Below are 15,786 nucleotides of genomic sequence, written 5' to 3'. Positions count from 1 at the left end.
TGAACTGCCTTATGACATCTGCTTGCCTGGAGCCTAAGCTGCTCATTCTTTGCAGTATAGGCCTCACTGCAAACATTTCCCTCCAGTCTGAGGGGCAGGGGCAGGAAGGTCTGAGGTCATTTCAGCTCCAGGGCCAGGCACTCTGGAGGGCAGCACAGATACAGTGCAAAACCTTTGGACAGCCATATGTTAGCCATGGGCTAACATGTACACCCTGCAGTATGGAGAAGCCAAAGGCTTCCTGCCTGCCTTCTTTCTACTAGGCATGGATAGCTGCTTTGCTGGATGAAGCTGCCCTGCTGCCTGCACTGTTAAAGCACTGGGTCTTGGGAGCAGGTTACCTTTTCACACGAATGTTGAGTGTGCCATTGGAGGAATCGATGATCTGCATGGCAGTAGCATGGGAGAGGCCAGCACATGACTTCCCATTGATAGATACTAGCACATCATTTTCCCACAAGCCTCCGCGGCATGCTTTGCTTCTCTTTCGGATCTGGAAGAGCAGAAGAGAGAGGATAGGGATGAAGGGAAGATCAGCAGCTATTTAGTTCAATTGCTTGTCTCCTGCTGGCCCTTCTATTGCTCTGTCCCTGACAGAATAAAATAAGGCCTAAGACTACTGTGCTGCCAGGATGGAAGACCAGTCCTCTTGGCTGAGCCCTGGCTGTCCCTTTTGGTCTCTGTATTCCTGTTAATTCCAAGAGTCACTCCTCTAAGCATAGGCCTGAACTGATCACCAACCCAATTCAAGTCCTTCAGTGCAAATCAAAGACTCAGGAACATCTGCATGCTCTTCTCCACTCACTCCCTATCTCTTAAGTTGCTTAAGGAGTCTGTGTTTCAGAGAGGGAACAGGAACTCTCACCAGACTATCCGTGTACATGGCTGTGTGTCCTTCTGTACACCCCTACTCTGCTTCCTTGGTATGATCCCTGATGCTCATGCAGAGCCCCTGCAGTTACCATTCCGGGGGAAGCTGACATCGGGAAGTGATGGTGGCTCCGAGGCACTTCCTGATGTCAAGCATTCCTGCTCTAATGGCTCTGGCCAATGTATTTCTGGTCATCTGCATCAGGCCACATGGTATCCTGTTACACAAGTGTAAACTTGTAGTTAATCTTTAGCCTTAACAGGAGCTGTGCAGGATATGCATCGCTGTATCTGAGAATGGAGTCTGGGTCTCTAGTTCCAGGCTAGTTCCTAGATCTGGCCTCTCATGGCCATCTTACACTAAGCGTTTCCTCTCCCTTTTGTTCCATTATCCATCAGTTAAACTTCTTACTGAACCCCTCCCAACCCAGCCTAGCCTTTTTGTTAGGACAAGCAAGCAAACTACGTGACCAGTCAGCCCAAAATCACAGACCTATCCCATATAGGCAAGCAATGGGATAGTCTTGTAGGACAGCTTGGCACCCATAATGTGCTCATTTTGCACATAAAATAGTATCCGGGAAAAAACACTGGATCAAGGCAAATGAGGCCTAGGTAGTAATACACTGGATTTGTAGATGCTTCTAGAATATTTCTTCAGATCTTGCAGTTAAATGAGAGATAAATCAGTGCAGAGCTGTTTAACAGAGGGTGCAGTGAACAAACTGTGGCAGAACGCCGCAAAGAGATAATACACAGCAGGGCACCTGCTCCCGTATCTCATAGTCTTGCTGCTCAAGCAACCAGACTCAGCTATAAAATCACACAAGCTTCTTTGCCTGCACTCCCATGGTGGCCCCAGGAAAGAGAAGTGGATGTGAAAGGACTGCTGCCCTGTTCTTGCAAGGGCAAGAGGGCAGCAGGAAAGGGGAGAGCTGGAGCCCTGAGGAGGTCCCGTGGCATGGCTGGCTGGTCTCAGGGCCCAGACCTTCCGCACCCATGGGGTGTGCACATGCCCAGGGCTCAGCTCTGCTGGCTTGTGTTGAGGAGGCAAGAGCAGCACTCCTCCCAGGTCAGCTTGTCAGCAGGACAGAGAGGTGTTGGGGAAGAAGGTGGAAAGACGAGGGCTATGCTCCAAGTTGTTTTTGTGTTCACTGGCAATTTATCACTCTGTAGCCTCTCCAGCTTGACCCCAAATTTTGCCTGCATGCTTAAAATAGGGACTGGCTCATCCCAGCTGCTACATCCATCAGCCTCTGTCATTTTAGTCCTTTATCTCCCTCCTTATAAGCCTGGAATGACAATGTGTGGGTCTGTAATGAACTACTGATGAAGAACCACTTTTCTGCTGTTACAGTATAAATGCTGCTTCCTGATACTTCTCAAGGTGCAGCGGTTAACTGAGAAGAGATAGTAGACACATTTTCCAGTGCTGCCTACTGACACAGCAGCTAATGCAGAGTTAGGAAGTTGAAGTGAGGTTAGAAGGAGGGCCTCCTTCTGGTATTCCCCAAAAGGCCAACTGCTGCTCCATGGCCAAGTGCTTTGTGCTCAGCACTGGATGGGAACACACTTGCTGAGTATCTCTCCCAATTATAGAGTGAGGGGACTGGGGGTTAAAGGCTGTCAGCAGGTGCTCAGAGCATTCCTCACATCCCATCATACTCCTCCATGCTTACTGAAATCAATTGGATGTGGGCTGCTGACCACCCAAAGCAGAGCCAGTAAGCTTTCTGCAATCCTCTGGTCCAACAATACTGCAGGACTTTGCAGCAAGTGTTTGGGATTCCTAGGCAGGGAGGGTCATGCTGCACTGCCTGCTGCTGCTTTAGGCACCTTCAGATTAGATTAAACTGGTGGGACACAAGCTGCCCCACGAAGGCTAAGGAATGTGAGCAGGCAATGCATTTCTTTTGTGGTTAGTAAAGATGCTGGCTCTGGCCTGGTCTGTGCTCAGATTTTACCTGGCTGGCAGAAGGCCCACGCACTAAAGCAACTGTATTTATTTCAGTGCTGTTGCAGGAGCCTGCAATCTAGCTCTATAATCCAGGACAGGACTTCTCCCTGTCTCCGTTCCTCTTTGGGAAAACAGGACAAGGTCTCTTCCACCACAGGAAGAGACCTACAGATTCTGCAAATAGCACATAAATGTTTTTGGCTATCAGTCTCCCACATGTTTATAAACCCCTCCCTGGGAGTTTATTAATCTGCTTCCCAGGGGCAGAAGGAAACAAAGTATTCACAGCTTCATACCCCTACCCCAACCCATTTGCCAGGGAGGAAAGCAAAGAGGTTAAAGGCAGAAGAGGATTGTGCAAGGAGAGGATGAAGAAAGCATGTCATACAGAAAGGACAGGACTTAATCCACAACCATGACAGCAGGGTGCAGTGTGCTGGAGGCTGGAGAGCCTCTGGACAGATATCAGCACAAGACTGACAGTTTTTATAGGCCTGCCAGCACGGTGCTGTGGAGACCTTTGACGACAACCCATAGCCTGCACGTCTCGCTCACAGTGAGGGCAGCACTGAGCCTTGGAGGCCCCAGGCCAGGGCAGCTGCCCAGTTCGAAAGCCAGGCTCGCTGTCCACCCTGAAGGTCAGGCTGCCCTCACACTCAGCCACTTGCTCCCCATGTCCAAAAGATGCCCTCTCCTGGGCACCCAGGGAGTCACAGGAAGAGTCACTAACAGTTTCTGCTTAGGCTGCAGACAGGTTGGAAGGTGTCACCCAGCAGCTGTTCTGAAGAGACAGGAAAGGATGGGAAAAGTGGCATTTCAAAGAGAAATCCTTTCTGCTTCCTGTAGCAGATCACTGGAGAGCTTTCTTGTGCAAGTGAGAGACAGCCCTGAGAGACTCTGACAAGTGGTTGAAGTTAGCCCTAGACCTAGCCTTAGGGGACTGCACTGTCAGACCTTCTAGCACATACTGTAAGAATTGACCTCTCCTTCTGGTGGGGGGGCGAACCCCACAAATTCCCTGAGCCTCTTGTAACTAACTGCCTATTACACTTTGCATTCTGTGCCTCAGTGGACACACTGCCCCATAGCACACCTTGGCTCACATGGGAGGAATGTCCTGTTTAGATTTCATCTGCGTTTAGGGAATCCCAACCTCAGGGCTTTACTCATTAATGGAAATACAAACCAGTGTGGAAAACTGGAACTATAAAGTAATGAAACACATTTACTCAGAAGATTGTCCATCTCGCTTCCCTCTCAGCAGGACTTAGGTTGAGACAACAGAGCTCTTGTCAAAGAGGTCTGGATGTCTGCAGTACCTAGGCACATGCACATACATGTGTATGTTTTCTTTCATTACTTTGCTCTCTTCCTCTCATTGATCATATTGAATCAGGTGGGAGAGAAAGGACAGAAGCAGCTGAGGGGAAAAAAGGAAAAGGGTGAAGGGAACAAATGAGGAGGAAAGGAAAAAGAAAAGGTATTGAAGGGAAGGCCAGTGTTAGGAGAGGCCAGGAAGGCCAGGCCTAGAATCAGGCCTTAGCAGTATAGTACAAGCTTCCTTGTACAGCCCTGGGGAGACAAAAGGACATGCTGATTATTGGACGCGTCTTGGGGGAATTCAGCCTAGCTTTCAGGAACAGAATGCAAAAGAGGAGGGGGTCAGATGCAACTCGGCAGCATCTGTCCTTCAGTAGGGACTATATTTAGATAGTGGTATGTGGGGGGTGAACACATGCTGGGATGCTAAGAATAGAGTAATCCTGATAGTAACTCAGTGGCTTCACATCTTGCCTGAGTACAGCCCAGGGAACCTGTCTTGAAACTTTGCAACCACCCTCCCTGCTGGCCAGCACCGCTTCTTCATAAGAAAGGAAATATACTGTGAGTAATCAGAAGTGGTTTGCAGTGCCTTTCAGGAATAAGCTATAATAGGTTCATACCCTTGCCTTGCAAAAGCACCTACCACCTTCTCTCACTGGGAGAGCTCAGTCTATAAGGTAGGAAGACAAATTACATTATCAGTTTTCCCCTAATCTCCTAAAATCTCTCCCATCAGCAACCTAGCAAACTCAGGCCAAGCCAGAGCTGTATATCGAGTACAATTCATCTTCCTATCCAATGCTCCTTCTACTTTCCCGTTGCAACTCCCATCACACAGCTGCCACCCTTCCCTCAGCAGCTACAAGGCCATGGGGTCCAACACTCCATGGCAACCTGGCAGTGTTTAAATTTCGTTCCCAGCCTTATGTGAAATGTAGTCCTGTCACAGGGTTCCTATGGAGAGGTAAGAACTGTTTTGTTGTAGTATAAAGCAGTATAAAGCATTACCAAAGGGAATGAACTCAGGCAAGAGCCAATCAGCATTTGGATCTGCTCCTCCCAGGACTTCCTGCTCAGCCAAACCACAAATGCAGTTTCTAGATGCAAGAGCAGAAACAAACACCCTTCATCTCCTTCTTTCTGAACATCTGTGTTGACATAATTTTGGTTACTGGAGCAGTTTTTTCCTCCAAGGCCTGGGTGTAATCTTTACTTGTGCAAGGAAAGATACCTCTGTGGCTAAATCACTAGAGTGGGATTCAGGAGACCTGTATGATTTTTTGTGTGATCTTGGAAAAACACTCCAACTATGAGCCATAAATGACAGCAGCCCGGAAAACAGGATGTTTTTCAACAGTCTTTTGCTCTGGCTCTTAAATTTTCTTTGTCTCAGCTGCCTACCTGGACACAGAGATCCAGTAAGATACTTTTTCTATGCCTTGTCTATTAAGTGTGTGAATAACACCACATCTTCATGGCAATGCCATATTTTTATTGGAAGCTATTTTACAGGAGAATATTTACTCTAACCCCTTATAATTACACTAGCCTTTACAATTACACTTCTCTATTTAGTTTCAGTAACTTCCTGACCAAACACCACATTCCCGTTTAAGAGGTAACACTGGATGACTTGACTCTTGGTAAAGCAGATTCAGGGTCTCTGCAGACCTACTTCACAGGTCATCCACAGCGAAGTTTAATGAGGGAATCGTTATATAGAGAAAGAAGGGAGAGAACACACCCTTTCTGGGATGAACACAGCAAGGGAGGGTGGTGAATAAAGGTATCTTGAGTGGCAGGACAGACTTGGGTGGCTTCTGGGCAAGGAGTTTAGAGATGAAATTTGGTAGTGACAGAGGATACTGGTGCTGGCCAATCCATTAAGTAAATACAACACTACTGTAATAGGTTACCATCTAAAGTGTACTGGTGAGGGAGATATTGCTATCCCAGTACGGGAAAAAGAGAACACCTCCTCTGGTGCACTAGACTTCATTCTGATTTGTACCAGGGGATACAAGCTGACAAAAAACAAATGCAAGCAATAAGATGTTGTTCATTTTCTCTCTCTGTTGAAACCAAATGCCTTATAAAGAGCATTTTGTCATGATAATACAAGGGGGGGGGGGGGGGAGAGAGAAAAACAAGTCCAAACAATCCACCTTTGCCTAAGCAGAAAGTTTAGCACAGGGCTCATTGCTGGGAACAAGTATCTAGGCAGAGTTGGCTGCAGGTAGATAAAAAGAGGCTCTATCTCCATGGCCTTTTGTTACTTGATGGGACATTAGCTGGAAAGTGAGTGAAGTGTAATACCAATGACAAGGAATTATGCCACACGTACTAGAATAGATACTAAAAGTACTTGATAAGCATTTTACTCTCAACAGAGTAAACAGCAGGATACCAAAGGGTTTCTATATGAAGCAAGGATTCAGAAGGAACAGATATGTTTGTCAAAAAGCAAGAGCCCCAGTGCCCACATCTAGTTGCTGGGACAAAAGTTCGGAAGAAACATGCTTATACACGTCCCACGTAGGTCCTTTTCTAGAGGCTCAGCATTGCTCCTTTTGACATAAAAGATTTTAGGAGTAACATCTAAGTAAATTATAGCTCATAAGCAAATATAGCCACCAAAATGTCTCTTTACAGGGACAGGCACCAAACTGGGTCAGAAGGAGAGTGCCTTGAACAGAGGGCAGTCATCCAGAGACAGCTTCAGTCCTCTGGAACAAGGTGTTCTCAGCCTTAGCACTGCATGTTGGTACTATGCTCTAAAGGGCAGTGAGGATATGCGAGCTCTGAATAAAACCCTTACTCAGAGGACCCTTTTCAGCTGCTAGCAATTGTTGAACAGCAGCAGCCCTAAGTATAACATGCCTCCATGGTGAGACAGGGCAAACTAGAAGACATACCTACTATTATTTTGATAGAATGAGGATACGGTCCAAGACAAAAAGACACTTATGTTTGCAAAAAGGTATTGTACACAACATTCATCTTATTTACAAGTGTGGGTTACTGTACCAACACACAGCACTCACCAGCTCTAAGAGAGCCTCTCAGCAATTGTCTGAGGAGGATAAGCACCACTGTTCTGCAGCAGCAAGGATAGGATCAGCCACAGGTAGATTAGTTAGGCACCCAATTCACTTGAAGGATTCCAGAGGAACTTCGGTACACAGACCTTTCTGTGCCTTGCAGCATCTTTGTAGGTATTTTGTAGGTATGAACATACAGGATAAAACAGGCTCAGCCTTCACAGATGTATTCAGTAGTTCTGGCAAGCAGCAAGTAGCAGGTTGAATAATGCCAGTGAATGAACCTGGGCTCTGGACTGCAATTGCCTGTAGCATCAAACTGTTGAAATGATCCTTGGCATATCTTTGGCTCAGGCCAGCTAATGCTCTCCAGAACAATTTCCAGGCACAGTTTGGGAGCTAGAACAGAACATTTCCAGAGCCACTGCCTGTGGGCAGCTTGTGTGCGGTCATCTTATTTGGGAGAATAGAAGATGTTAATTGCTGGGCTTCGTTCCACTCTGTAGCAGCTGGCATCAGTGCCAGAGAGTGGTCTCAGTCACATTTAATGCACCAGGTATAGATGCAGCTTGTATAGTTTCACCACAACTGCTGATAGTCATCTGTCACGAGATTCTTCCAGGAATCCTGCCTGCTAATTGGCAAATAGGATGTAAAGACAAAACTGCCCAGACTCTTCACCTCTGCAAGGAGGAGAGGGAAAGCTTTTCTAGCGGTGCCATTCAAACAAGAGTCTTAGGCAACTTGTGGAAGCAAAGAGCATGGGGCAGCACATCTGTGGTCACACAGCAGAGGAGAAACCATTCAGGACAGTAATGTGTGAAAGACCTGGAGCCCACATCACACCTTGTCATAGGCATGATTGCCCCATGTCCTTTTAAGGGAAGGTAGGAAGCAAGAAATGAATAAATGCTGAGTAAAGTGGCTTGGGCAGTGAGAAAGGAATAGTTTAACAAATGGTTAAAGATTATCTGAGAGTAAACATAGAGTACAAATCAAGATTCTAATAGTTAGAGGGAATGACATGACCACCGACCCAGTCTGCTCTCTATACTTGTTTTGGGAGGGAGTTCCCGTGTAAAGCTACTTCCTTTGTACATAGCTCCAAGCCCTAGTTAGACACAAGGAATTGTGAACCAGATCATTAGCTGATGCAATCAGCAATGGTGATTTGCAACCATGATAATATGGTTTTCTGTTTAGGCCACCATCATTGTCTGTGAGGTCTTATCCCCCCATCTCTGCTGGGAAGGGAGAGCAGAGCTCCCCTTCCAAGCTCTGCATCTTGCTCACTGCTGTCCCTGCACTGTGCAGAGCTTGCAGCTCCTCTGCCAGACAGCAGCCCTGGAGCCCCCCACATTCTTGGGCACATGGTGACTGCTGGGCCCAGCTGCTCCTTGGAAAGTTCCACCAGCACTGCAGCCTGCGTTCCCTTGCTGGCAGCCAAGGGTGGCACCTGCTTAAGTCCCAACAGGCCATAAAACATGTTCAGGAGCACTCCCAAAGCTGCTTGAGGAACTCCTTCTGCAGCACTGGCAGACATATTCGGCCCTCCAAAACCAGCATTAGTGACTGCTATAGACTAGGCGGTCAGCAGTGCTTTTTTAGGTGTGACAGAAAACACTTCTGAAAACAGACAAAGAACAGCCTGCCCACTGAAAAGGGAGAGGAAGAGAAGGTGATCGCAAATCTGGAAGCCATCAGACCTATTTGGGTTAGAGCTGGCACCTCCATCAGAAATAATGTCACATGAGCAAAGGTGAACAGGACAGAGCAGCCAGGCCGTGGGTCACAGGGACTGGTGGCACAACATACAGGCAGCAAGGATATCTGCCAAAGGAGACAGTAGAAACAGTGAATTGTCAGCAGGGAAACATACAGGAGAAAGTAGGGATATGTGAGAAAGAGGTAAGAAGGACGTTGTGATGAATCACTCCTAAATGACAAAACAATTCTTGGTTTTAGAAGCTATACAATCCTGTGTCACTGCTTCCCCTAACAATTCACTCCATTGCTGCAGAGTAGCTCTACAGAAAGGAGCATTCTGACTTTTCACAGCCAATCCCTCATTATTTCAGATATGCCAAATTGTTTACTCCAGTTCATAAACTGATTGCAAAAGGTTTTGAGCTCTTTTTCTAGATTGGAAAGTTGTTGCTGAACCTCCCTGGTTAGTCGTTTTGTGCACATTTGATCAGTGACATACTGTCCTGTATTTGAACAGTGCTGCTGGTATTTGCCCAACATCTATTTGTAGACAGCAATCATATCTTTCAACCTTTCGCTATGTGAAAGAAGCCTTCTCCCCTCCCCTCCTTTTCTATAGCTGTTCTACCTTATATTCATTTTTCTTGAAAGTGACTGGCTCCATAGGTGTGATATTTCCAATGAATTCCCACTTGTGCATTAGACAGTAACATCAATGCCTTCCCATCTCACTTAGATATGGCTACCTGAAGCTCATTTGTTTATGTTTGCCTTTTTTAATTCAGAGATGCACCTTTTGCTGTCTCGTTATCTCCTTGTGATCCACTAATATGCTCAGGTTTTTCTCCTCTACTATGAGTACCAGATGGAAAGCTTCCAGTTTCCACTTATTTCTTTAGTATTACTTGTGCATCAGACTATTCTGGAGGTAAAAGTGCCTTCCTTGCTTTGTACAATAAGTAACTGGGTTTGCTTCTCATGGAATAAACCTTATTTTGCAGCAGGTTCCCTAAAGGAAGGTTTGCATGCACTTGCACTATCTTACAGCTGCCCTGTTCATCGTCATAAAAATTCTTTCCCCAATATAGTTCTATGTTATGTTTCTACTTTGATTCATTATAAGCTTATATATCATTATAAGCTTATGTATCCTTATGAGCTTATATATCATTATGCTTATGTCCTATCTTATGACTTTTCTCAGACTAGCTATTTTACATTTTGTTTAGTTTCAAGTTCATTTGATACCTGTATCCTTATTGCAAAATCTTCCAGGAACCTGATGGTATTGTTTTCCCTTGTTCTCTTTTCAGAATGGGTGAAGCTTCATTTATAGCTTCTCCTTGCAAGGAATGCTGTACATGTCAGGACCATGTACTTTTCCCTCTGCCTTTCTAAAATGAAAATCTTGCTATATATGGATCCTTTTTTTTTTTTTTTCCTTGCCTTTATGCTTGTTTTGTTGTTTTGTTCCTTTTCTGATGACTGTTTCCGGCCAAAGATTTGTTGTGTTGCCATGTGCACCACAGCTACTGAGTTGTACCAAATCAACTTTATTTTGGTAAGGGGTGGTGTAAAATCCCACTATACTTTATCTACTTCAGTAGGTAAGAGTGAAAAGATTGATTGCAAATCACAATAAGCCAAATATGAATGCACAGTAGTTCAACTGATTCCACTTAAAAGGACATTGCCATCACTAAGAACAAAATAAAACATTTGCCTTTCCTTTTGGGGTTCTTTACACTTTATTTTCCCCTTTATTTGTTTCTCTAATTCTCCACATTCCAATTTGTCCTAATTTCTGCAGAATTATTCATGTCCTCTGTTGATGTTTGGTCCTGCTGTGTATCTGCCTGTTGAGCATATCAACATCTGCTGTTCTTTCACCTTTGAGTTGGTATTTTAATACAAACCTAATTTTAAAATCATCTATTCTTTCTCACTGAGATCTCCCCAGACACTAATAAATTTTCTTTTGCTTCTTCTTTTGTCTCACCCTCCACTCTTGCAGTATCTATGAGATACCACAGTTTTTACGAGACTGAATTGTTATGGTACCCCTTTCATGTACACATCAGTATCCTATCATTCATATACACATCAGACATTTTTAGCACCTAGACAGAGCAAATGATTGTTTAGGTGGAACAAAATAATCAGTATATGCTCCTGTAGGCAAGTTTAAGACAAAAAGAATAGACATTTGCAGTTACAGATCTGGACACATATAGTCAGTTGGCATTAATACTAGCATTTCAGTCTTGCTTGTTATTTAAATTGGAAGGTTTTTTTCCTTAATATCCACTGGGCAGTGCTGGAAAAAGCAACGTGTGTTTCCCTCATCCTGAGGCAGGCAGAGCTGGTTTGGATCCACAAGGTTACTTGAAAATGAAACTAGTTATGCATGACCCAAGGGGCTGTCCACAAGGTATATCATTCCAGCATTTTGCTCTAGGTGTGTCCCTGAACACATAAACCACAGCGAGTCAGATGGCACAGAAGCTCTGCGGGAGCTGGATCTAGCATTTGAAGATACAGCTGCTTTTCTACCCCTTTGTGTTGGCTGGTCTGAGGTTTAGAATTGATCCCTTGCTTGGTCAAATGGTTTAAACCACAGCTATGCACCCTTTCAGTCTGTAGAAAAATGGGTTCACACCCCACTTCCAACAAGCTAATTTATTTAGTTATGTCTAGTTGAATACTTTATGCTAGAACAGATGGTTTAAAATGCATACGCTCACTGTACCTTTGGAGTTAGCTGTAACTTGAAAAAAGTCAATAATTTAAGCCATCATTGTGAACAGTTTATGAAAGAACAATCAAGTAGAGGCCCACCAATGTATCTGAAGAGGATAGAGAATAATGCTGCAAGCATTCTAATGCCATTAAATACCATCTCATTAAAAAAAAAAAAAAAAAAAAAAAAATCACAAACAAACCATACAGCAGACCTGAAGAATTTTCAGGAAAACAAAAAAAACCTACCAAGAACTGCAATGAATGATTGAATTTATCATAATCCCCATATAAAGAAACAATAAAAAGATGATGATCATCATCTTTAGAAAGAAGAAAGGCAAGAAGACCTGTGACTGTGTAAATTGATCATGTAAGATGATGAATTATGCAGGGTTTGTAATACAACAGGAACAACTCAAACAGGAAATCCCACTGTGTAATATTTAGTCTTTGGAATGCCTGCCTGCTTGATGTTATCAAATCTTCATTAGGTAACCATATAAGATTTAGACACAAATTTAGCTGTTCACAGATAATTATCTGTTTATGTGTAGGGTAAACCATCAGGACTGTCAATTCCTACGTACTTTATAGGGCCTGCTGATAATCAGCTGGGGTGAAAAAATTTCCCTCCACATTGCATTACCAGAAAATCAGGTGCATTGGTGAAGTTTACAACTTACTCTGAAACACTTGCAGGAAATACAAAAGAAATGGGATGCAGGAAATAGAGTGACCATTAACCTAGTCTGGTCTAGCAATTCCAGCATCTCCACATAACTACAATGTTATATCTGTTTATATATAACTTGTTATACTTGATTCATTTCCACTTACCAGGCCCAAATTAGCTTTTTTATCACTCTCTTTCATCCAGAAAGGTACACAGAAACCATTTGACTCGGCGTCCAAGTGTAAGTATCTTTTCTTAGTGACTGTGATTTTTCCAGTCTAGAAGTTGAAATTGCCTAAAGTGACAGCACTGGAATCCCCTGAGACACCAACTTTATCCACTCAATTATCTCCTGGCACCTATCAGATATTCACGCCTGTATCTCCTATCACATTTTCTCCACATTCATCCATGTTCCTGTTCTGTCATTCCTCATTCTGTCCAAATAGGTTTTGCCGTAAGAACCAAAGCGCTAATATTTCTGTTCTGCTAAGCTAAAGTTTTCCTGGTCTCATATGAACACTCCTCTTTCTCCCCAAGAGTCCTTTCTTTTACAGCAATCAGCTTACTAACAGACCCTCTCATTTATCTAATCTCTTTCCATACACACACAACACATCCTTCACCGTACTAATGAACACTGTGTTGTTATTTGACCTTACCTCTTCTGGGCAAACTCAATCTCAGTGACACCTCCCTCTGACCACACTTCCCAGTGCTGCCCAATAGCACTAACCTCCTGGATGGAGGCCAAAGAGAGCAAATTGCTCATCCAGCAGGAGTCCCAGCTCCACAAACCAATAGAGAAACAGACAATACTGCCCTGTTTCTCTATGCTATATCATATGGCTACAATCCTTGGTCAGGCTTCTTAGCCATGGGACCATTCCCATCTTTGGCTCCTAAAACATCCAAACGGACAGCACCAATAATGTTAGAGTTTTGGAAGACTTGCCAGTAGCATTTTGGTCCAGGCTTCATCCTGCTGCTGTCAATAGCAGAATCCTAACTGCAGAAGAATGAAGAGTTGATCTTTCAACTCAAAGAGCTGAAAACTGAGATTTGAACTTCTACTCTCCGCATAGTAAGAGGAAGACAATTTGGTTATTTCATGACTCCTGGGGGTGTATTCTCTTCTAAGCAGTTTACATTCAGATATGATCTACTGGGTTCCTGGTAAGATTTAAATGCTGTGCATTTAAGAACGTATCTATGGTCACCTGGATGCCATGAAATTCTAGACAATAACAGCCCAAAATGATAAGTATAATTTCAAAGTCCTGCTTGAAGAATGACATATACTTTGAGCCTCAAATGCATCTGTATCAATTATATTTTCCATAATTATTTTTATGCAATATCCATGTATTGTAAAATATATTGTAATATATATATATATGTATTTGTATTGCTAGACTTAAGGTATGACACCCAGTCCTGGGTGACAGCTCCTTCTACTTAATACCTTTCTGGAAGTGTTATCCTTGAGCAATATCCCATTCACCTTAAGGTGCAACTTAGCCAGGGTAATGGCTAGTTCTTGCTGCTGTTCAATCCTAAGGAATCTCTGGGAGACACCTAGTACCTCCTCCCTCTTCAGTCCTAGTTTCTTGTCTACTTGGGGGGAAAAACAAGAGTCAAAACAATCCTAGACCCTACAGAATTTATGCGGCCACTGAAAATCCCATTTTCCTAATAACTACTGATGCCAGATACCCATTTCAAGGATATTGATTCTTCCTCTTCAGCACCTGAAGCTCTACAAGTACATGCAGAAGTTGGTTTCCTGGAGAAAAATTATCTTTCTCTATGTAAGAAACATCCACTTCAGGGCCAACTATGGGATTCCAAATCATTTGGCAGAAGCCACACAAAAACAAACCTTGACCTGGGGTGAGCCAAGTGACACAGAACATTTAATTTTAAAATTCTCTGTCAGAGGCACAGTCTACTTAAGGAAACAGAGGGAGCTGGACATAACATTTTTTCAGTCCTGCTGCTGGGTGCCTTCCAGTGAGACATCCCAAGATATCATTGTGTCAAGGCTAATGCAGCTGTTAAGAGCTTAATAAACAGAGGACTTTTTTCCCTAATTTTTAAGCTACTCAGTAGTCTTTATGAAAAGCGGACAGTAACAGCTGCTTATCAAGAGTACTGGAACTCAGGGTTTATTCCTTATTTCATCTCCCATCCAAACAACTGCTTTTCTTCAGTTCTTGAAATGTAACTAATCAATATTTGCTTCTTAGATCATCAAAAATATTCACTTTGGACAGTATTAAAGTTTCACCAATAGAAGAGATCCTAAGAAATGAGCATCAATTTTGAAAGCTGGAATATTGTAACGAAGTGTTAGGGACAGTTGAACTGAATTACAAATACGACTTTGTTGCTTTAAATATTTTTTTCTTTAGTTGAATGTCTTACAGAAGTACTTAAGTTTTCACATTTGAGCCCTTTTTACTGCACTGTCACTGTGGTTATCTCTCTACTGACAACTGGGGAGAGTTGTATAGATTATAACGTGTCTGAGCTGCAGACCTGCACTGAAGCAGGTCTTCACCTGACACTTGTCTCTACCCCAACAACATCTATTTCAGGACCCACATCCCATCCCACACACTGCTTGACTATTCCATCCAAGTCTTCCTTTTAAGATCTGCTGCCACAGTAAGGAGTTCTTGCCTTCCTTAACAGTAGTGGAAGATGCCCAGCTCAGTAGGGATATCTGAGTTCAGCAGTGTGGGAAAGAAACAAGTCGACAACTCTGCCCTCACAGTTCACATCTCGAGGTCCTACCTTTGACACTTGAAGGGGCCTTTTCTGCTCTGAGCCCCCTTGCAGCCTGAAGCCCCAAGGGGCACCTCCAGACAGAGTGATGAGGATTTCTTCTTCAGCTCCCATGATTTCTGCGCTTTGGATGTTTTGTCTTCCCAACTTCAAAACAGACTCCGGTTCTTAACAGGCAGTATCTTCTACTCCCATCTTCACAGTTTGCACCACAACTCTCTGGTCCCCCAAAAGGCCCTCTGCTCACTTTCTCCTTCAGGTTAACACACACACAAGAGGAGAGTTGAGACTGTCAAGCCTGGTCTTCCCTACTCTTCTGGACTCTCAGCTGCTGCTCTGCCTATGATTAGACATTTGATTCTGCTCTTGGTAAGGGGCCAGAGTTGTACACACGTGTCATGTCAATCTCACCCTCTGTGCCCCCCCCCCCCCCCCCCCATGCACCATGGATCTCTCACTGAAGCATGGCTGAAAATAGCACACTCCTGTCTCTCCAGAGCTTTGTCTGACACTCTTAAAGCTGGAAGCATTTCCATAAAATTTTATTTCCACTTCTCATTCAAAATGCAAATCCTAGAGTCACCAAGCACTCGGGGTTCATTAGCATGAGTTTCACACAAGGACATGACACAGGTACAAACTTCTACTAGCACCTGACCCTGAGAAACTGAACAAAACCAAGC

The 15,786-nt window shown here is 44.0% G+C and overlaps 1 protein-coding gene across 1 annotated transcript in view; it reads right to left on the bottom strand.

Annotated features, from left to right (window-relative positions):
* The window catches only part of SYNPO2L (synaptopodin 2 like), a 39,932-nt gene extending 24,490 nt beyond the window's left edge, over positions 1-15,442 (bottom strand). The window contains exons 1-2 of the mRNA XM_074907257.1: positions 15,113-15,442; positions 342-493 (exon numbers count right to left, since the gene is read on the bottom strand). Coding sequence (XP_074763358.1) covers positions 342-493; positions 15,113-15,217 — 257 coding nt within the window. The 5' untranslated portion in view covers positions 15,218-15,442. The remainder of the gene's footprint in view (positions 1-341; positions 494-15,112) is intronic.
* Positions 15,443-15,786: the final 344 nt, after the last annotated feature.

Source organism: Athene noctua, chromosome 5 (assembly GCF_965140245.1).
Source record: "Athene noctua chromosome 5, bAthNoc1.hap1.1, whole genome shotgun sequence".
NCBI lineage: Eukaryota > Metazoa > Chordata > Aves > Strigiformes > Strigidae > Athene > Athene noctua.
This window is presented reverse-complemented; position numbering and strand designations above follow the sequence as displayed.